This window comes from Equus przewalskii, chromosome 13 (assembly GCF_037783145.1).
Source record: "Equus przewalskii isolate Varuska chromosome 13, EquPr2, whole genome shotgun sequence".
NCBI classification, from domain to species: Eukaryota; Metazoa; Chordata; class Mammalia; order Perissodactyla; family Equidae; genus Equus; species Equus przewalskii.
The window spans coordinates 48,368,257-48,391,377 of NC_091843.1; the positions used below are offsets into that span (position 1 = coordinate 48,368,257).

Here is a 23,121-nt window from a genome sequence, read left to right on the forward strand (position 1 = left end):
CGCCGCCGGCCAGAGCTCCTGGTGTTGGCACAGGGACCCTTCAGGGATGGCTCCGAGGGGGTTGGATCCTGCCCTGTTGGCCATTCTCCGTCAGCCTGGGGTGTTGGCTCAGGATCTCCAGCCCTGCTCCTTCAGGCTTTTCTCCCCGCCCCCACCCCTCCCCAGAACGACTTGTCTTAAGAATGCTTTCATCCTTGGCACAGAGATGGCACTCTCTTGCACAGATGCCACCCAGGGAAGTAACTAATCCACCAACTCATGGCTTTGTAAAACTAGACTTCAATTTAAAAAATACTTCCTAATGATGCAAGGATACCTACTGAGGGCAAGGTTTCATAGGACAAGCTTTACCTCCCAAAATGTCTCAACACTGAGGCATCTTTGAGAAAGGGTTTTTGACATTTTGTATAAATGTTTTAATTTCAGCCTTGCTGGATTATCTGGGTTTGTGAAGAGTAAGTGCCTCAAAAGTGAAGATGATTAATTTTCAGCAGTCAGATGTGGCTTATGAGGGGCCCAAAGTGAAAACCAGTGGGGGTGGGGTGGGGTGGGTGTATGTGTGTGTGCTTTTTTTTCCCCTGGTTGGAAGGTTCACAGGAGATTCATAAGACTCGCTGTCACCGGTTAATTTTCACAGCATGCTTAAGTGTCTATTTTTGGTCTGTTTATTCTGTTTCTTCACTACACAAAGTCATGTAAAACATGATAAATTGGACCTTATGAAACCTAATTAAATCAATGAATGTTCTGCTCCTTTATGTGGAAACCACAAGTATGTTGTAAAAGTTGCCACTCCCTTAATACGTGAACAAAATCAAAACATGCCATAATTCTAAGATGTTTGAGCTATATTTCTATAGCCCATTTTGTGGTTAAGCCACCAGTGACATGTCTGAATAAGTAGATTTGACAGGTTGGCTTTTGGTTGTTAAAACCTGCTTCTCCACCTTCCCCCTCCTTTCTTTTGAAGCATAATAGCCTGTATTGAGGCTCTTCTGCATGTATCCTCCTAGGCCATCTGTAAGTTTTGACTTATCAGACATAGGCATTCGGCTGGGCTGAATAGTTAAACAGAGGACATGCGTCTATTTAATGGCTGGAAAATTCAAAAAATATATAGAAAGAACTCTTAAAAACAACGGATGCTTAAATAGACATGGAAAGCACAAGAGATCTTATAGTTGTGTCTTAAGGTTCTGACCATTCAGTACATATTCAGAAAAGAGAATTATTTCTCTAATATCATACTGCTTTCATTAAGCTGGTCCTTAACAGCCTAAAGGTGGTGTCTGCAAATGGACCCGTCTATAAAGGATATCATTCATTTTATTTTATTCTCTTGTAGAAGCCTTTTTACACTTCACTAGGGAATTCTGGCACATTTTCTAAGTGAGTGTGAGCAGTTTAAGAACATATTTTGATTAATGAGTTTTGTGGACGGTATGCCTCTTTTCCCCCCGCAAATATAGTGCCCCCTACAAATTCTGCTTAGGGAGTGCAGTTTATCTACTATGAAATAAAAGGGCAGAAAGGTCACTTGCTATAATTAAAGAACAAAGTCCATTGTTGTAGGACAGCAAACTGTTTTGAAAGCTACATAAGGGATTTAGCTGTTAAAAACCGTTGGTAACTAAGGGTGGCTCCCAGTCAGCATTGATCCTTCTTTTTCTACAGGCTTCCTCCGGAGGGTCACAGGGCTTTTTGAAGTGGGTGCAGAGGGGCTGCCCATTCTCCAAGGAAGTTTTCTCTGAGAATCCCTGGAGCTTGGAGTGTTTGTCTGACCAGGCACAGCACTGAGGTCTAAGCGTAGTATGTGAAATACGCTAGGTTTGCTGGAGAAACTTAAAAACACACACACAACTGATCAAGATTGTGCTAAAGGAGATAAAGAATGTTTAGCAACTTTTAATAACTTTGCAAATAGTCTGTAAAAAGGAGGGGGGAGGGAGGGATTGTCCAAATGTCATGAGGTTAAGAATGCTCTTCAAGTGAAATTGCTAGGCTGCAAGATGGTTTTAATTAGAGTGTTATAAAGACTTATTTTTCCTAAGCAGCATTTTATAGTTAGTAAATGAAATGTATGCCGAAAGTGCTAAGCAGAAATCTCCCTAACCACAGAGGTGTTCAATAACCAGATTCAAACAACATGGAAAGTACCATCTGTTCTTCGTTTTCAGCATGAAAAACAAGGATTGAATGGCTGAGATTTGCTCCAATTTTGACTGTGTCTGTGTGTTTTTTTTTAAATCTAAAAAAGTTCACCTGGTACTTCATAGAAACTTGAAATTGCAGTAATATGAGCAACACTGTGAAAACACATGTTCCTACATTTATTTTAACCAGTTCCACTTTCATTTAAAAGATTTCCAGAAGCCCAGCCATTGAACACTTTATAATGGTTATTCAGTTCCTGCAGGCAATCACAACGAGGGGTCAGTTCTTCAAAGATCTAACTATTTAGTCAGTACCTGAATTATTCTGTCAATTTTCCCCCTGGAGGCAGGGGGGCAAAGGCTCTCCCAGGCTAACTCTGGTCAGCGTTTATCGGTTAATCTAATTGTGTGTGATAGCGCCCTGGACTGGTGTTTACTATGCACAGACCTTGCTCTGGTTCAGAGCTGTAGTCTAGGATCGTTGATAATGAGCAAAATGTTCTTTTAACGATGATAACTTTTGAGTCCTTGACTTTTAGACGCTAAGCTTCTTGGTTCTGGTTTTAGTAAGAGCCCTGGGTAAAACATTATCCGGCCTTTGTTTGAGGTCTTTTATAGAAGCTAATGACTGGGCTTGTGCCTCCCTGAGATAAATGACATTATCTCTGAGTGGGCTGACAGGAAACAGACATGTTAATGGTGAAGCTGCAGGGAGGAGCTGCTCCGGTTCTGACAAAAGAGTCGAGAAGGGACCCCTGGTTGTGGTCATTAACACATAATGCATTCTTGCTCTTCCTAAGAGGCCCTTGATAATTGGAAAGCTATTTTAGCCACAAGCACTTAAATCATAAATCTACTACTCCTAGTTCCTTTGCATTCTTAAAAGTAGCAAAGTAATGTGTTTTCTGTTAACATGTGTGTGATCTGGTTTTTCAAAATGGTGGCACTTCTAGTCTGTGTGGTGACGTCGGGGAGACCTGGACCTCGAACTGTTTTTATCAGATGGGATCGCTCTTCGTCCTTCATCAGGGCTCAGTGATCCCTCTACTTTAATAAAGTGACAAAGTGGGTCCAAAAGCTAAAAAGAAATCATTTTTACATTTGAAGATGTCTCGTGGGAGAGGGATGAAATCTATTTTTTATAAGTTGGGGAAAAGATTTTGCTCAGTGATTTGAATGTGATGAAACCTGCCTTTTGAAGAGTATGTTTAAAAAGTCATAGGTATAATTGAGTTTCAATGCAGTTTAAACTCTCTGCTTCTTGAACGGAGATAATTGCCGTGTTGAACACACTCGAGAGGTGTAGAAAAGGTGGAGGGATCATGTTATTCTATTCTTTAATATTAAGCACTGGAAGTTTCTCATAGTAATTACTGTAGCACACCATACTTTGGATTGCCAGCACTCTGAACTTGCCAGTGATCTGAACATCAAGGGTCTTGCTTGAATACTAAGCAGTTTATTCCTAAGTTACTTATATAGCTTTGTTGTAGAACATGGAAGCCAGAACTAAGGAAATATTGGGCTATCTTTAGCAACGTTGTAGTGGAAATAACCCTTCTTTGCTAGGATTGTTGTCAATAAGTAATAATACCCTCTTGATCTGTACATTTAAGGTTATAGGGAAAGAGTACAGGAGAAATCTCTGCCTCAGAAATGACCTAGGTGACATTATAGACTACTATAGAGATCATACTGGTGCCCTGTATCCAGTATTTATTTCCTAGGTGTGTGTATATAAATGTTATTATGGCATATTGTAGATGTTGGGTTGGGAGTATTTAGTTAGTATGGGCTTTATTCTCCAAAAAAAGGTGTCACCGTAGATTTTATGTGCCACTCTGCTGCAAAGTAAAGGGGCCCCTCCGCATCCCATTCTCTGTCCCAGCTGAAGTTTCTTTAGTGACTATTCTCTCTCTGCTGCAAGTTCTTTTTAATTTAAGCTAAAGGTTTTGGCAATTGGAACAAGGCCTTTGCAACTGAAGGAAAGGTTGTTAAACTATTCATAGTAGCTTGACCAGCAGTTGGGCTGTTTGTAATGTTATTTTGAAAGCTCAAAGAATATTCCAGAGGGTGAGGTTGGCACATTGCTCCTAAAGCTGAGTTCTGCATATCTGCTAAATTTTGGTTAGAAGTACCTTTGGGAGTGTATTATAAGAGATTATGGGTTTTGCCTGAAGAATTGAAGTGATTCCAAAGCAAATACTTCTTATATTCTGATAGGTCAGTGGGCCTTGGACCACGTGGATCTCATCTGGTGTTCAGAAAGCTTCCCCCCTCAGTGAAGCTAAAGGAAAATTTAAAAATATGTATTTTAGTTGTAATAGAGAACTTAAAGGGAAGGGCGTTTCTGTTAGGACAAATGGGTTTGAAGTGATGCGTAAATACTACTGCTGACTTTTCAAAGCTCCTCTCTCTTCTTTCTCATCTCCACCTCCCACCCCAGTTTCATTATTATTCACTGCCACTATTCCAGCTCAACCACTGAGCTTCTTGCCTCCTGGGAATCCTCATTGTCAGCCAGCACCTTAAGAAAAATGTGCCTACGGGGACATTTAGGCATATTCCAATAATGCCATATTGCATGCACCTTTTACAGTTTAAAAATATATTGATTATATTTTGTGCTGTACATAATGATTTTAGAAAGCAGATATTTAGGTTGTGGGATTGGCTTATTATGTTAACCAGAGAGCAGATGGCATGGTGCCACAGACGTATAATTTTACTTAAAGGGACTTTTAAGGTTTTGATATGTTTTCTTTTCCTCTTATTTCCCTGATGGCTTCTTTTTATTGAAGGGTAACTTAAGGAGACCTGGTAGCAATTTTACTGCCTTCCCCTGACAGTTTGAAATAATAGCTCTGTCTTTGCTTGCACTGATCTTCTAGCAGTCAACTTGATTCTGGTTTTTGTCAAGTGGCAAGTGAATTAAAAAAAAAAACAACTGTTTGTTGTATGTTTTAAGAAATAGACTCTTTTATATGCTTCAATTAGCAACAGACGACAAAGTTCCAATTGGTCACACTTTCATAAACTCCTAGAAGTCACTGTTCGTCCTTTTGATTAAAGAAAACTCCTCATTTGGTTTCTTAGGAAAGCACATCTGGCCCTCGGGCTGCTTTAGGTCCACCTTTTTGTCTGTCGCATTAGTCACTGAAGGTTCAAAGGTTGCGTCTAAGTTGTTCCTTGTTAGGTTAGCAAGCTTTGTCCATATTGGAGGGCTGTACTTTTTCTGCCTGCTACACCCACCACGTGTGTGTTTGAATTCACTTGGCGTCAAAGTACCATTTGTTTCTATGCCTAGGTTTTACAGTTTTACGCATTCTTCACTTAGAACATCCTTAGGATGAGTTGGAAAGCATCTCCTAACTTTTTTTTTTTGGCAAAGTGTACATAGCCAGACCAGATTACTTTTGGATTTCCTGTCACCTCCTTAGTTGACTTTATGGATGGCTCATGTTAAAAGCAACAATAATGTTTGAATTGGAAGGGCTGAAGCCTCGCGTTTTCATTCTTCACGGAGAACTGTTTATTTGTGTGTGGTTCACCACAGTACATGGATAATGCTATCAAATCTGTGCTTTATTATAGGCTTATGACTAGCACAGCAGCACTTGAGTTATGGATTTCTGCGTTTTAGTTCTTTGCCAATTCTTTCCCGATGGAAATGAAATTAGAACTGAATCTTTGCAGCCAAGGGGAAAATAGGCACAACACATAGAAATTGTCCCATGAGTCAGGTCAGAAGTAAGCAGTTGTGATTTAAGAATAATTTTTTTCAAAGAAAGTGAAATATATAGAAAAGTACTTCAGTTGAACTTCTCCATGAAGATCTGTGGAAGATGAGGCGAACACTTCGACCAATGCAGGCTGCTCCCGCAACGAGGCTTTATCCCTTTATATTGTTTCACACCTTGAGTCACTGATTGAAAAGCGATTCACATTCCCAAACCTTTAAACCGCTTTGAAGGTGGAATTTGAGTTAAGTAATATTGTTTGCTTCTGCTCCCCAAAGGGAACGACATGATTTTAAAACAGAGCAATTGAGCTTTTCCGCATCAGACTCCATTTGGCCAATTGTCTGCATTCACATTCCTTGCCCAAATCCTTCACCAGCCTTTCCCATGATGCCGCAGCAGATGCCAGACACTGAAGTAGAAAGCGAGCAGCTGTTTCCATTACTCCATTGCTGTATTATCCTCCGCGATCTGCTTTCTTTTTCTCTGCCTTCCCCCCACTTTTAAAATAAAGAAAGCTCCTCTCCCTCTGACTTTTGCCTGCGCCAGTTTATCAGTCTGCGGGGTCCACGGGTTTCCTCGGCAGGCCCAGTTTATTGTCTCGCAGCGGGAGCAGATGGAGGGCCCGGCCCCCGGGGGCGTGGCCGCTCGCGCCGCGGGCCGGGCTGCGCGCTCCCGGCGGGGCTGCGGGGACGCGCCCGCGTCCCCGGCCCAAACCCGTTTATAGCCCTGAGCGCTGTAAATCTGTCAGCTCTTCACGACGCCCTCACCTCTTTCTTCATTTGCTGCCGCTTCTAGTTTGACAACGTTCCCCCGGGGCGGAATTCTAATCTGCTTCCAATTAGTTGCAAAATGTGACTGAAATTTCCACATTATGACTGCTGTTTTACTTGCACGCACACATCTAGAAACAAATTAATGCTCTTGAATATTTATTTTTTGAGCCTTTGGATTTACTTTAAGAGGAAGAGTTTCCAACTGTTTGGAATGACTTCCAGGATTTGCATTTTTTCCTCAAAGCCTCATGTACTGGGTATATTACAAAAAAAGAAAGCGCAAGTACAGTGGGGGTCCCCCCCCCCCGTCTCTTAGTAAGTCTTTCCCATCTTTTCAAGATTTCTCAAAATGTATTACATATGTTTAAGCTACGCAAATACATTTTGTAGTATTTCTCAAATAAATAAAACAAGGATGTTTGCCCAAATTTAATGGAGGGGTCTGGTGCGGTGTTTTAACAGAACACAAATACACACATTTACTTCTAAATATAGTTTAAGTATAGTTGGCCAAAATACAAAGGCTTGTTACACACTTCTAAATTCTTTAATTTGATATTCAAAAGCCATAAACCCAGATAAACTAACTGGGTGATTAAGTGGCTTAACAAATGCAGGGACAGCATTAAAGATGCACTGTGCGCATTAATTTTATTCTACACGTTTGTGACTAGACTCCGGGCACACTGTTCTGAGCACACTGTCTGGAAGCTGTTGGAACTTTGGGGCTGCAGTAGGCATGGTCGACTGCGACTTTAGTGCCCCTTACCCTGCTACATAATCCACTGTTAGGAGAATGTGCTAGACTCTAGTTTTGGGATGGTTCTGCTTGGAGGGAGATCATTATTCCAACTCTGTTTCCTCCTTTTCACTGTTTTTGTTTTGTTTTAAAGATATTGATCTGCCTGATTAGAGTTGTTTAAATCTTGGTTGCTGAGAAGGTCAAGTTTAGATTTATTTATTAGTTGCCTTAAAAACCACTTTCTCACGTACTGGCGAATTTTAGTACCAAGGCAGTAGTTCTGTGGCTTTGTTTTTTCGGAAAGGTGGTGCTCTTAAGTTCAAGAATGTAAACAGGCAAATTTACTGGTGCATTTTATAGTAGCGCTCAGTCCTCAGCATCTTGGCAGATTGATATCAGCAGTAATAATGAGCTTTAAAGAGGTGTGAAGAATTTTATTGATGGTAAAGTGGTTATGTTGATCACATTACTTTGTATTAGTTTCTAAATAACACCTTCACATGTAAACAGATCAATTGTGTTTTTTTTCCAACATCGTCACATATAATCATAAAAGCCCTATATTGATTGATTTATAATGCCCTTTTTTTAATGTGCTGTTTTCAATCTCTGTAACCAGGAGGCGGAGCATTTATTTCACTTCATTTAAAGCAAAACTTATTTTATTTTAAATTATTTATTATATACAGAATATAAATTATCTATTCTACTTAGAAACTTTTGGCTATGTCAGAATTCCACAAAAGAAGCAGGAGCGTTGTTTGCGTTGCTCCCTTTCTTCTTACTCTATGACTGGTAGTAGAAAAAATGGCCAGATTGAAATCCTTAAAAATTTAAAATGTGGGCCTTTCAGACTGCAGAGACCTCCTGGGTTAAAAAAAAAAAGAAAAAAAAGAAAATAGTGGCCCCATAGTGAAATGCTCAATAGGCACGATTGTGCTAGCCCCTCAAGTCCCGGTGTTCACTAATTACCCTTTAATGAGGTCAGTCTGCCCGGCTTTTTCCCTACCTTGGGAGGGAAAAGCACATAAGACAGTTGGAGTTCAAGTGGATCTTGCTGAATTTGCAACTTAGCATAACTGCTTTGAAGGCCCCCAGGGCGCTTAATTGGGGCTGGGCATTTTTGTTTTGGGGGAGACTACACACAGCTCCCCATTGTGTGTGTAGAAGCCACTGTGCATCTTGGAAGCATTACATGCTTTTGTTGATGGCGCATAGTTTTATAAACTCCAAATGAGCTTATTGCCTTTTAACCATTGGGAGCACTAAATAATGGAAGAACCTAGAAGTCTCTGGGTTGGGTAGCCGCCAAGCAGTTTGGAAAAAAAGGAAAAAAAGAATGAATGGTCTAATTGTAGAGCAAACCATTTGTTTACAGATTAAGATTTATTTGGTCACCAAATCCTATGGACCAGGAGGTAAAAGAATGAGGCCATAAGGTATAGGAATTGAATGCCCAGTGTTATGTTTTGTGATCATGCTCACCTGTTTTTACCCCTGTTTTTTGCAGAAGAAGAATGAATTGTTTAATGGTGAGAACTTCCTGGCCAAGTGTACTTTGTAAGCTGTAAAGAGAGAGGGGAGGAAGGCAGAGGCAGGTTGTCATTTCTTTGCTGCCTAGTCAGGAAGCTAAAAACTTAGCTTCTTCCAACTGAGAGAGGGACAGTGTGGCTGTTGCTGAATTTCCCTGTTTGTTCAAATGAGGGGGAATGGTGGTGGTGGTGGTGGTGGCAGTGGAGATAGGGAGTAAAAATTAGGAAGAAGGTGTGTGGGAAAGGGGGTGGTTGGTGGAAAGGCTTTGTTAAACTGGCCCTAGACAGTGCAATGTCTTGAATAATTGCGACCGTTTACAGAAATGCCCCACTATTTCATTAGTTAGTGGCCGTGGTACTGAATAGAGAAGAACTCTGCAGCAGCCACAGTGAAGTGGTATAGCAGTTTGAGGAGGAAGAGCTGTTGCCTGGCAGCCAGAATTTCAGGATGTCTTTTTTTCTTTAGGACTAGATTATATCTTACAGTAGAAGACCAGAAATCATGGCGTTTGTTGCCATTGTAGTTGTAGTTTGTCCTTCTAATCTTTTTATGAATAATAGGCTTAAGGAAATCACTAGTAAAGTGTAGTTTTCTAGAAGTATCATTTTGAATACTCCCCAATTCACTGTTTTTATTTTTACATTAGTCTTCTTGGGAATCAAACCCTTTATCAAGTCAAAGTGCTCTTCTGTGTCTAAACTGCCACCGTAATGGTAACTCAGGATGCTTCCAAGTATTGTTTCTACATGATGTCTTTGTATTCTGTTTGGCCATGAAAAAGCCCATTCCTTCTGTAACATTAAAATCATTAGTTACTTGATGCATATTTGATAAATTGAACTTTTAAATATGTTAAGCTGGCTTAACATGATCTTGTTTTATTTTCTCCTTACTAAGTTCTGGTATTATTCTTTTGGTATCATGATCCTTTTAAAACGGTTTGATTTTTTGAGTCTAAATCATGGCTGATAGCTTCATTTTACAGATCTGTTTCTATTGGGGGGTGGTGAGCAACAGGAGGATTATGGGAATGGGGGAACAAAGGGTGTAAAGAGATAGCTCTGAATGTTTTCAGCCTTGTCAAACTAGTGACTTTTTAATGTTCATTCTGGATGCTTTTCTGTTATTATTTTCTATATTAGGGAAGAAAGAGACTAGATTTTACTTCTGTGAGCAATCCAACATAATTTTTAAAATTTCAGACTTTTAAATCTCATAAAATTTAGCACTGTCATAGTCACTAAGGAAATTAAATTTGTGTAAATAGCTTTTTAAAAATCATGCAAAAAAAAACACCCCAAATCATGTTTTACCAAAGAGGTAGGTCCCTGCAAATGCTCACCGAAGTTTGATTTCTTTGTGTGTTGTTCGACTGTTAATATGTGCTCAAGCTAGGTTTACTTAGCAAACCAAAACAAAAGTGCAAAGATAAAAACCATAGCTCATGTTAATATTTATGACAGCCTAGAGGCTTTGCAAGCTTGAAATCTCCTTGCGGTTTTAATCCCTCCTGGAAAGAAAGTTGGTTTTTTTTTTATCGGATTGTCAGTGCCTCCACAATGTGAATGCTTCTGAGGGTTTTAATCCCCCCTAAACATAGCGTGTATTTCAGTGAGTTTAGTTCGTGTTCACTTGCACATAAAGAACTGAGGAACCAGTGCTGAGCTTCCTGCATATTAACAAGGGTTCCCCTTGTCTCTGGTTCTTCCTCTCTAACCTGTTCTGTATACTAGGTGAGTGGATGCTTTTTGTTGCCCATATGAAATGTGGAAGGAAAAGTGCTAACCTTTTTAAGATGCTCTGAAAAATGTTTATAAACGTCCTTACACCAAAGTCTACTCCTTTCTGTTTCAGCTCATATTAAAGGCTTAGTTAAAGGCTCCTTTGAAAGGCCAGCATATGACACCATGGGCTGGTTATAAATTCATGTACATTATTTTCTTGTAGAAACCAGGTTTTCCACTTACCTGGACTTAGTATAGCCGTGGAGTTACTTCCAGCAGATAATCCCGTCCAGTTTTAGATTAATGGAAGTTCTGTAATATGTACGGCTATTTACTGGTGGTTAGATGACAACACGAAATCCCTTGCCCTTGTTGGATTTCAGCTCTCTGGGTATATTGAATGTTAAACATGTTGAATTTTCCTTTTCTGACGCTTACAGTGAAATCTGAAGAAGTTCGAACACTCTCGTACTAGAGAAATCTACAGAACGCCCAGTGTATTCCAATCACATTTTTACTGGTGTTCAAAACATAGATACAGATCTCATCAAATTGCCTCTGAGTTTGGCTGAGCAGCTTGTCAGCACACAGTAGCAGTAGGAGGAAGTTAAATGGTGATGGAAAAATAGGTACTGTTTTACCTTTTGTCTGTAAAATAAATTCTGAAAGGTTTTTGGAGAAGTTCATTTTGGGCCTGTTGTAACTCGCGTCTGGACCTAAAGAGTAGGACTAACTGTGCACATATTCTGTGTAGTGAGGGATAGCTGCCTCTGTGTTATTTGAGCCTGAATGTGCGTGCATAATTGGAGAGGTTATTGGAGAGAGAGTGTTTTGCTGTGGTAGATGTGGTGTAAATCCTAGCACTGAGCATACCATTTACTTTCTCAGCTTACCCACAAAATCTGTGACTAATTTAGTGAATGTGAAGATTTGAGTCCAGATGGTTAGGTTTAATTGTAAAAACTGGAAAGATTTCAAAGTACCCTTTGGGGGAGTGCGGGAAACAACAACTAAACAACAAAAAAGTAAAGTAACTGTAAGTCACTAAATATAGCATATTTGTATATTATATATTTATGAACACACAGAGACATACATACTTAAACATATATATATGCGTGTATGTATAGTCAAGGTAAAGCTTGAAGAGTTTATTTACCAGTCAGCATGAGCAGATAGGATCCAGAAGAGAAGTGATTTTTAAGGTTTAATGATTTAGTATTGCCTGTTTAAAGTGTTTCTTAATATGGAGGTGTTTGGCCTTTGCTGGGCTCAAAATAGGTTTCCTGTCAACGGTGTTAAGAAGATTCCACTCTCCTGTTACCCGCTAATCTTGGTTAAAGAGCATTGGCAGTTACCTCATCAAACCTTAGGGAAATACCACTCTTGCCCAGGCCTTGGGGGTGTCGCCTCGCGGTGGTGCTCTCTGAGGCCTGGGCCAGCCTGCTTCTCTGAATGTGCGGCTGTGAAGCTCAGGGAGGGAGTCAGCTTGCAGAAAGGGGCCCTTAGATGGTGCTCAGTGCTGTGGAAGGACGATCCTCCTTCTCAGTATCCACTTATTCTTCACAGTTCCTGCATTTCGTGGTCGTGCTGGAATGAGTACAATAATCTGAGCTGATGCTTTTAAAGCTACTCAAGACCATCTTCTTTTGCTTCCTCTGCAGATCAGAGTTTTAAGGATAGAAATTGGTCGCCTCCTCTGTTGTAGTTGGGACAGCACTGACCTAAATCTTGGGCCAGTAAATTAGCTTGGAAGTTTTAGGCTAATAGGGCTCTACAGCGAACTTTATTTGTGTTACCTGGAATTACAAGGAGAGACAGAGGGAAGAGCAATGTATCGCAGACAAGAGTTAGACCATGGGGCTCTTCATAAGATCTGCTTTGTTCCAGGGTAATGGCTGGGGTTTGTGGCATGGTGATCTACAAGGCAAGCAAATAGACACATTTCTTTCACAGGAATGGAAATATGCCCAAATATTTACATATAAACACATTTCATAATATTCAGAAAATGTAGAGAAGTGAGTTAAATTTCTATGTGTTATATTTACCATATATCCATTGCTTTAATATCTAATGAAGCCCTCAGCATTTTAAAATGGCACAAGGAATGAGCTTAAGGTTATCTTCCACGATAAGGAAGGAAAGCAGCTGGCTAGCCGTGTTGGGCTAGTGATTTTCAGATTATGGAAAACCTGTATAATAGAGGCCGAGAGAAGATGCTTCCTGAGGAGGAGGAAAAGCATAGATCTGAGGCTATTGTTGTCCGTATCATAGGAGAGTAAGATAAACGAAAAGGCCAGCACCCCAAATCAGAGGTGGTCTTTGCTTTGATTCTTGTAGCTAAGTCCTTTTAAACATATCTTTCTTTTACCTTCTGGTATGTTCCTATCTGCTTTGGGCCAAATTCTTCTCCATTTATCAAGAACTTTACCCTCTGCTAACAATCCATTGAATGACCCATAAGGTGATTTTAAGATGGTGCCACCAGCCTCATTGTGAGTAGACTTTTAAAGGCCCAAGGAATGGAGCTCAAGTGTAGGGACTCTCTTGGAGGAGGAGGGGCAGGAGAGCTTTCCTGGTGTCTTAATCACAGTCACCCTTTCTGCCCCTAAAGCTGGTGTGTGTAAAGCTGGTTTTGGAGAGAACCTCTTCTGTAGATGTTTCTTAAGATATTTGAAGCTGGCAACAAAGATGTAAGTGATGAGGTTGAAGCAGGGTCTAAAGTGGCTTTTTTTCCCCCTGATTTTACAATGGATGTTGTAAGAGACTTTCATAACTAATGTAAGGAGTGAGGATCACATAGGGACCTGATAGGCAAACGAGATCCTGAGGATTGATACTGCCATTAAGTTGTGGGGTGAGTCAGACTTGAGAGTAGTATAAATGTCATATATTTTTATTTTCCATATTTGCTAATATATTTACATATGTATGTACATTTATGTGAGTTGTGTTTTCTTCAGCTGCACGTTTCTAATATACCTGATGAATTTGAGGACTAGAAATAATATAAATAATGTGCATAACTGAAACAGATCTGTGAGGGCAGCTGTACAAGATCAAGGTTACTGGAATTCTAAGGGCACAAGTCAGAAAGTTAATGGGTGATAAGTTCACCAGTGTACCTCTCAACTCCTCTCAATTCACCGCAGACCAGAGTTCCCCACAGTTTGTACAAACAGTGGTACTTTTTATTTCTTCTGAAGCCTCGACTTGGGGAAAGGAGAGCGTTTTAGGGCTGACAGAGGACACGGTTGTGTATTCTTTCTGTTGGAAATCCTGCCTCATCTTAGGACACAGTGGAAAAGAGATTCGTTGGAAAAACGGAGTAGAAGATTTGCCTACTTATTGAGAGCCTCTTCTGTTGACATTTCTTTAAGACCTCTGACGCTAGGAGCTGAGTGTAAGAGATGAGGTTGAAGCAGGGTCTGATGCAGCTATGGTTTTGAAGCCCAATTACAGGGTGGAGAGCTGCATCGAGTATAAACTTGAGATGGGAGAGAAAGAACAGATTCAGCAACTGGCTCTGACTTGAGGGGAACCAAAGCGTGTTCTCCTGATTGATTGGATGTTTGTACTTTTTTCTGGACATGCTTCCTGGTCTCTCTCTTGGCTGACTGCATATGCTGTTAAATCCACCCAGAAAATACACACGGAACGTCTTCTGGACAGACCATGTCTAGATTGCATTGGGAGTTGGGCACAGGCCAGATCACGCAGGGCCTTGTAGGCCGGCCATTATAAAGAGTTTGGATTTTAATTTGAATATGATGAGGAACCTTAACAGAATTTGTAATAAGGGAGTGACATGATTTGGTTTGTTTCTGAAAACTTGCTCTTGACTGCTGTGTGGAGAATGGACTATAGACAAGCAAGAAGAGAAGTAGGGAAATGAGTTGCAGGACTTTTTTAGTAGTCCTGGCAAGAGAGGATAGACGCCTTTGGTAGTCATGGAGGTGGTGAGAAATGCTCACATGGTCTAAGGTGGTGAGGACGGGCCTTGGATACGGAGTTGTGAGAGGATGAAAATTAAGGATAACATCTAGAATTTTTGGGGTGGGTGGCATCAAGAGTTGGGACACACTTTTGATGTACCCCGTGGCTGCCAAGTGACGATGCTCAATTGGAGGGCCAGTGCTGGAGGCATAGATTGGAGGAAGTGGGTGTATAGGTGGACTTTAAAGTTGTGGGGCTGGAAGAAGTCACCTAGACAGTATAGTTGGAAAAGACAAGGGCCCAGGGCTGAGCCTTGGAATGTTAGGGGGAGCCAGCTGGCACAGCGTCCAGTGAGGAGGAAGAAAACCCAACCAGTCTAGCATTTCTGGAAAGCAAGTGAAGAAATTCTAGCAAAGAGGGTGAACTCAGATGTGTCAGATGCTGCCAAGAAGTCAGGTTAGGATGAGACTTGGAGTTGACTTCTGACTTTGGAAGGATGACTGTTATTGGTGATCTTAACACGGGTGGTCCTGGGTGAGGGATGGGGATGGGGAGATCAACGTCTGATTGGAGTGCTTGGATTTTGTGAGGGTGGTAAGGAAAACAGGGCATGATGAGAATAGCACACTTTTCTTTCTATAAGGGACAACGTGAGGTCAAGGCGTATGTATCTCTATCGTTTTTTAAAGTAGAGCACTCTAATAAGTAGACTGTTTGTATGCTGATGGGAATGATACAGGAGAGGGAGAGAAGCTGATCATACCAGAGGGAGAGGGGAGAAGGTGCCCTGGAGTAGGCGTGGGGTTGGGGTGGGGAAGATTTGCTGCATGGGTGCTTCTCTGGGCCCCTGGACTTGGGACAGCTCCTCCATCGTAACAGGAGGAAAGGCAGAAGATATGTACAGATGCGGGGGGGTTGGTAGGTTTTGTGCTGGAAAAATTAGGAATTTTTCATTTTTATCATTTGTGCAGGCTACTGTTGCTATGTTAAGGGATTCTTTTCAACACAGATATTTTGGACAATTAAATATTCATTTCTTCATTTATTCCCTTCGTCCTCCTACAGTTTAGAGAGCTTTGACTGTTTTGTGTTCTGACAACAGACATATTAGAAAGGGGGAGGTGTCAATGCAGGCCTCAATTTATTCTTTCATTTGTTCCTTTATTTATTCTTTCACTCAGCAAATATTTTTTTGAATGCTGATTATATGCCAAGCACAGTCTGGGTCCTGGAGATACAACAGTGACCAAAGTCTCTGCTCTCATGAGGCTTATATTCTAGTTTATTCTGGGCAAATAAATATCCTTCGGTTGATGTTAAGCACTGTAAGGGAGAATCAAGCAGGAGGAGGTGGTAGAGAGGGATGGTGGGAAAGGAGAGTTTATATTTATTTATGTTTGAGTAAGGACCCGAAACAGTGAGCGGGAGCCATCTAACCCCCTGGGGAGAGAACTTTCTAGACCAGGGGTACAGCCTGTCTATAAGCCCTGGAGGACGGAGTGTGTTTGGTGTGTTCAAGGAGACACCAGGGTGGCTGGAGCTCAATGATGGACAGGGGAGAGTGCTAGGAGATGAAGTCCAAGAAGGAGCATGAGGTCAGGCTCCAGGGAGCCGTGAAGAACCAAGAAAGACTCAGAGATGGGAGGGACTGGGGGTTTGAGCAGGGCAGGGCCGGGCTCTGACTTACGTCATAGAAGGATCTCAGTGCGTGGAAACCGCCCCTAAGCCTTAACTTCTGACTCTATTCCTCAAGTCTTTTGATTGTATTCTAGTTTCGAAGTGGTTAAGGGAGATGGAGGTGTTATCTTTTGTGAATTATGTCAACAGCTTTCAGGTGCAAGATCGTAAATTTCAAGTTTTTTTCAGTGTGTACAAAACGGTACCTTCCTCAGAAGACACTGAAAAGAGACTATTACAAGAGAAAAGAAAGAAAAAAAAAAGAGAGAGACTATTACTTTCCCCAGAGCAAATGTCTTCTAGGGGTTTGTAGTGTATACACACACACATGCTGTTGTATTAATGTAGTCAATAATTATTAAAATTCTGAACAAGAGAAGTTTAAAAAGATGAGGTAATAGCATAGATAGACATTTCAGGCTTTTTTTTCTTGCACCCCACTGGATCTCTTGCATACTCTCTGGGGATTTCACAAGCCTCCTGGTTTGGAGACAGGTCTAAAGCCCTGAGGAACTTGTTGGATTTATTAAAAATGCTGTCTAATTAGCTTTTTTTTTTTGAGGAAGATTAGCCCTGAGCTAACATCTGCTGCCAATCCTCCTTTTTTTGCTGAGGAAGACTGGCCCTGAGCTAACATCCGTGGCTATCTTCCTCTACTTTCTATGTGGGATGCTTACCACAGCATGGCTTGCCAAGTGGTGCCATGTCCCCACCCGGGATCTGAACTGGCAAACCCCGGGCCACCGAAGCGGAACGTGCACACTTAACCACTGTGCCACCAGGCTGACCCACTAATTAACTTTTTTTAAAGTTAAAAAAAGCAGTGCATGAGTCTGTAGAAGTTTAAACTGTGCTATAATATTATATAATGGAAAGTAGGTTTTACTTCCCCCTTAGACTTGCTCCCCAGAGCCAGCTACTTTTTACAGTTTTGTATGTTTTTTCTCAGATAGTCTCCATATGTTCAAGCATAGATATTTGTATTTCTTGTCTCCTTACATAGATCAGAACATATTGAAGAATCAGGTCTGCGCCTTGCTCTTTTCACATACCTGTACGTCTTGGATATCATATGTTCCCTTACTACCTTCGATTCTATAATTTATTTAACTGATCCTCTACTAGTAGCATTTAGGTGTTTCTAGGCTTTTTTAGTTACAGAATGCTTTAGTGAACATCTTTGTACGCATGCATTTCGAAATTTAATTGTCCCCCAACTTGATTGCATCAGTTTGTGTTCCCACCAACACTGGAACATGAAATGCCTGTATTTCTACAATTTCACTAATACCAAAAAATTATAATTTGGGGGCTTTAATCTGTGCTAATTTGATAGGAATCCATTATTTTAATTTGCCCTTTTCATGTGTACACGTCATTGTATCTCTATTTTTCTACCTATTGACAATTTATAACTTCTGATATTTCCTGATGAGTTAGCCATTTCTCATTGATTTTAAAGTATTTCAGTGTATATTAATTAAATGCACTTTTTTCATGTATTGCAAATATTTTTTCACGTGCTTGTAAATTTTCCCCCATCTCTTCACTTGTCTTTTGATTCTGTTCATGCTAGTTTTTTCCCTGTGTAAATGTCTTAAATTGTGTAGTCAGGTTTATAATTAATTTCCTTTGATGACTTCTGGGTTTTGTGTTGATGTAGGAAGACATTTTTTTCCTCCAAGATTATTAAAAATTGTTTTTTCTTGTACTGTTTTCTGATAGTTTATCTTTATAGTCTTCAATTGGAAGGTGAATATGATTTTCATCTTACTGGCCTTTGGGGTCATATTTCCATATGAATAATTTTTGATCTAATACCCCAAATCCTTGAATCCTTAATTTAAAACATTGTTTCTTAATCAGCGCTGTGCATCTGAATCACCTGAAGGATGCTTAGTTTTTTTCCTTTGCCCAAATACCCAGTCCCAGGTCCCCTGTCCCTTTTCTGATTGTCCCCTTGAGAGGGGGACTCCTTTGGGTACATTTAGAAAAAGCTTCAGATAGCTCATTTGAAGATGTCTTTTTATTTTTCTCTCAAAGGCAGATATTAAGAATGGTTATTAGAATTTCCTGTTTTTTTTTTTTTTTAAGGTTCTTTATAGAAAAATTACCCCAATATTGCTTTAAATATGACTTCATTAAGTGTTTTACAGGTGGTTAATTAGTGTGCCTGGTCAAATGGGAGTAGAGCAGGAAGGACTAATGATTTGCAGCTTCAGCCCTAGGAGTATTTACAGCCAGGTATCCCTTACGGTGTTTACTAGAATCCTAGAGCAGAGATATCCCTGCACAATGAACTGCTTAAATAGTAGAGATGAGCCATGGCTTTGCTTAGTTAGCCATTTGGGTTTAGTAGCATGTAGATAATGCCGTGGAGGCAGGCGGAAATGTTTGGGCAGTGTAGAAAGCATGCAGCTCTAAGTGTTCCTGCTGTAGGTCTGATCTGTGGAAGTCATCTCTTCTGGTCAGCTGGGTTTCAGAAAATTGCCAGTTTGCTGTGGTGCCCTCTTAGTCACCAGAGCCTAGCTAGCAAGCCCCGCTGATGTTGGCCCCACGTGGCCCTCAGGTAGATTGTTCCCTGTAGCGGCCTGTTGCTCTGATTCCTGCCTGGGTCATGATCCGGGGCGGAAGCTCTGGAACTAGGAATTGGGAGACTGGGACCCACTTGGTGTTTTGGCTTGGACTTCTTTTATGACCCTGAGCAAAAGCCACTGTCTCTGGGCCTTAGTTTCTTCTTGGAGTATGTTTTCTGAGTGTCCATCCAGTACCAGAAAGAGTTATAATTTCCCCTATTCTTAGTTCTTGCAGTAGAGACAAGTATATTGTGTCTGTACTTCTCCTGTTTTGTTGCTCTTATCTGTGAATGCACGTTTCCCCTGCTAGCCTGTATGCCTTTGAGGACATGGATGCCATCTTATTTATTTTTATCTCCCTAGCACCTAGCACTGTGCCTGATTCCCTTTTAGTAGGGTTGCAGAGAGAGGAGGGCCTCAAGGCTGGCTCCGCTGGGTCCACATCTTTTGTCCTTTTTTGCATGTAGAGATCACAGGCAAAAACATTGCTGGGAATTAAAACATTTCTGGATTTTCATATATCTTGCATTTATGTGGCATTTTAAATTCTTTAAAGCACCATCATGTGTATAATCAGTTGTATCGCACCTGCTTTCCCGGGTCTGGTAGAGCGTGTCTGTTGCATTTTAAAGAATAAAGATGAAATGCTTTGCCCAGAAGGGTTATGCTGTGTCAGAATAACAGATTGCAATGGCATCCTGTTTGTTGGCAGACTTTTGTCTGATGATTTCTTTGTCACCCACAAAACCCTCAGGGCTAAAATGGAAGGCTACTCTTAAAAAAAAAAGTCATTATTCAAGTAAGAGAGAAGTGTCTGTTATACCTTATAGCTTAAATGTGACCTTGGGAAAATTGTTTAAATCAAATTAACAATCTAACTTGCAAAAAAAAAAAAAAAAAAACGCCAGTCCAGGAGTTCGGAGTGTAATAAGATCTTGGAAACTCAGGCATGAATTTGGCCCCTTTATCTTTGGTGAAATTTGTGTAAGAACTTGGAGCACAGCCCACTCTGATAGCTTTGGTGTGTAATCATGGATTACCGTCGTATGTCATTGATAGTCATAACTGTTAATGAGAACAGTGGTTTGATTTTTACCTTGAAGTTTCCTATTAAACTCATATTATTAAAATACATTTTCAAAAAAACACACTTGCAATATACATTTACTAGATTGAAACTATACATATTGATTGTGAAGGTCTTTTTCACCTGAGCGGGTTGCATCAGATTGCCAGGGCGTGGCTGCCGTTCTTCTAGAGTCTCTACTGAGCTGTGTGCTTCTCTGACACTGAGAGCTTTTGCTGGAAAAGTGGTGGAGAAAAGAAACCTCACAATGAGATGTATCGTACAAGATGACGATGACCATGCCCATTAATGAGAACTCTGACATCTTTTCGAGTGGGCTTCCACCACAGCATCCACTAAGCCTGGAAGAATAGTTTCCTTTGAAGATTCCCCCCAACCCTTTGAAGTTTCCCAGATGAATTATTTACTCAGAAGGCCATTTCCTTTCTAATATCAAAAATGCCATCAATAATTATTAATCTTTGTATAATGCCATGCATCTAGCTGCCCAGGGAATGTTTATTGAATTCGATCTCACTGCAAATTATGTTTAAGTACTCCTACAGCCATATCCTGTTGGGTTTTATGACAGCGTCTGAAGGTCATCAGAGAACATGTTATTGCTCTGGTTTGACAGGTAAGGAGACCGAGGTTTAGAACCCAGGCAGTGCCTTTACTTAGCAAACATGGACAGAGGATGCACAAAAGAAGCCCCGCTCTTGCCTTTGATTTTACCACCAGATCCATGCTTCTTAACTCTATTTTGGCTTAAGATTTTATTGAGCATGTATGGACTCACTCTCTACGAGGAAAAAAGAAAAAAAGAAAGTGTACCTATTACAAACACGTAAACCTTTGCTTTTATAATTACAGGGTTTCTTAGACTCCACAAAGTCTTTGAACCCCAGGTAAAGAATCTCTGATCTAACAATTGCTTGTCAGCTAGCCCTTGAATTAAGTGACTGACTTAGGGGCCAAACAGCTTGACTACTGAGAAGCAACAGGGACCCCATGCTTCTTTTTCCTCCCCTAATGCTCTTCCCACTACCCCATGCTAAGTTTGAAATGATGAACAACAAATGAGATATTAGCAAAACACTCGTGTTCTACAAATAAAAATGCAAACAGATCTCTAAGTGGCAGGGGAAACCCAGGCCGTGCATTTTGTAGTGTGGTTTCTCTTCATATATTAGGGAGCCTGCTGAAACCCCACTAAACTGTTAGTTGCCAGCTGTTTGGTTTAATCTGATCATTTACAAAAATATAGCAGTCCTCTCTGGTGCGTATGTTAAATACTGATATCACTGAAATAAATGCTGTGCCTGTGGCATATCCTTTTGCAAATGCTTTCTATATATGGGTTGTGAGAGCTGGTTTAATTCTAATTGCAGAAATATCAGTGGGATTTATATCTGTCTTCCTGAGATGATTGGAAAGAAGGAATTTAACTTAAAGTTAGAGGCCACATTTTGATTTTTGTTCTGCATTGGAAAGAGCCATGTTGATTTGAAGAAACTCATTAATGGGCAGGTTAGTACCAGTAGTTGTCTCTTAGTTAATTAAATTTTGGTGGATGGTGGAAGTATAAGAAATATGAGAGATTTTACAAAATTTCCTATTTTGAGGATAGAGAAAAAGCCAATGGATGTTTCTACCATGCATATTAGTTTAAAAATAATTCAACGATGCCGTCCTTTGTTTGATTCCAGCATTATAAAAGGGACATGAAGAAGGCTTGCCTGTCTTTCTTCACCAAATAGCAGTTTTGCAGACCCTTACAAGTTCCCATATGTTAGTGAAAAACATTTTCCAAGAAATTGGCAGCATTGCACTTGGTAGCTGATGCCAGCTTCTTCCTTGGGCCAATTCAACAGAGAAGAGAAGAAAAAAAAATGCCTTGTGTTAGTGGCTGAATTACTCTGACAAGCTTTCACATTGCCCCTCCTCTTATTAATATTCTTTTTGATGTGAGCTTGTAAAACAGAGGATTGGCTGTTAATCTCCAAGATCTCAAGGGCTTTTGGCAGTGGCCCATAATTGATGTGTTCACATGGCTGTTGTCTGACTACTAATGATTAGACAGCAGTGTTATCTACCAGCTACATCAGTGTTGCTTATAAATCACACTTGATAAACTGCAGTTTCATTTCTTCAAAGAGTCTGTACGTGTCTCCATACTTTGATAGAACTGCCAGAGGCATTTCATGGTTCTATGACAGCTTAGATTAGGTTTATTTTTCATTTCTGTTTGACAAAATATTAGACTTTCGAATGCATGTGAGAGAGAATTTTTTTGGTCCTCCTACAAGGCACTTGGAGAACGACAGGCAGAGAAAGATTACCTGCTCTCGGTGGGAAGGTGTACAAGTTGGGTGCCAGGTCGATTTTTGCCTTTGCTGTTCATGTCGAGGTGAATGGAGCGGGGCCAGGCCGCTCTGAAGGAAGCGAAGAGCTACCGGGTAGGAAGTTCTCAGAATGTGGGCCTGTACTCAGATTGTGACATGGCTGGGGTCGGCCATCTAGAACTGTGAGATTGCACTGACTGTTCAGTCATAGTGTGTGCTCAACCCACGTGTCAAGGTATGACTCTGCTTTATAGAAGGACAAGAGAAAGCAAGGAGCTTTTACCGGAGGAAGAGGTAACAGCCACAGAAATTGTTATCTGTCGTCCTCCTCCACTGCCCCTGTGGGGACACTTCACTGGCCCCAGGGAAACCCAGAGGGCTCTGGGCACTGCAGAGATGAAACCAGGGTGCACACTGCGCACACACAGTGGGCTTTGGGAACCTCTGCTCAGTCTTGGGCCCTTATTCTACTGTAAACTGCTGTGCCCTTGAGCTAACTATCCTCATGTATACCCCCGCCCCCGGAAAGACCCTAAATGGTTTCTAAGATCATTTTGCTGCTTTCCTTATGTACTTTTGCATATCCCTGCACTGTTATTCCAGAACTTCTCAAAGTCTTTTTGCTAACGTTAGCTAATTAATCTTCACTTAATTCTTAAGATCAAATATTAGATTTCAAAGAAGTAGTTCTATCATAAATATTTGGATTTTAAGAAATTTTTTAAACCCAGTTTAAAAAATCACATTGCTTTTAAAAGATGTTTATATGGGTTTAAAGTGTGTCAGAAGTTAAATATTTTATCAAAATTTACAACTTTTATTCAGAATAAAATTATGTGGCAAAGATCGT

The 23,121-nt window shown here is 40.7% G+C and overlaps 1 protein-coding gene and 1 long non-coding RNA gene across 6 annotated transcripts in view; one reads left to right on the top strand and one right to left on the bottom strand.

Annotated features, from left to right (window-relative positions):
* ZNF608 (zinc finger protein 608) overlaps nucleotides 1–23,121 on the top strand; it is a 100,764-nt gene that overhangs the window by 6,783 nt on the left and 70,860 nt on the right. Inside the window, exon 1 of one of the 4 annotated variants that reach the window (XM_070569377.1) lies at nucleotides 22,436–22,565. The exons of the other annotated variants lie outside the window; for them this stretch is intronic. Within the exon in view, the coding sequence (XP_070425478.1) occupies nucleotides 22,509–22,565 (57 nt within the window). The 5' untranslated portion in view covers nucleotides 22,436–22,508. Of the gene's footprint in view, nucleotides 1–22,435; nucleotides 22,566–23,121 lie in introns of those variants that run through there. 4 annotated transcript variants of the gene reach the window in all.
* On the bottom strand, nucleotides 11,165–22,406 carry LOC103564009 (uncharacterized). Of its 2 annotated transcripts, XR_011525161.1 has the most exons (4): nucleotides 22,269–22,406; nucleotides 20,071–20,162; nucleotides 12,468–12,588; nucleotides 11,165–12,258 (listed from the first exon to the last, which is right to left on the bottom strand). It is a non-coding gene; the product is annotated as an uncharacterized lncRNA (long non-coding RNA). The 2 variants fall into 2 exon arrangements; XR_547987.2 differs by lacking the exon at nucleotides 11,165–12,258 and having other exon boundaries at nucleotides 12,436–12,588.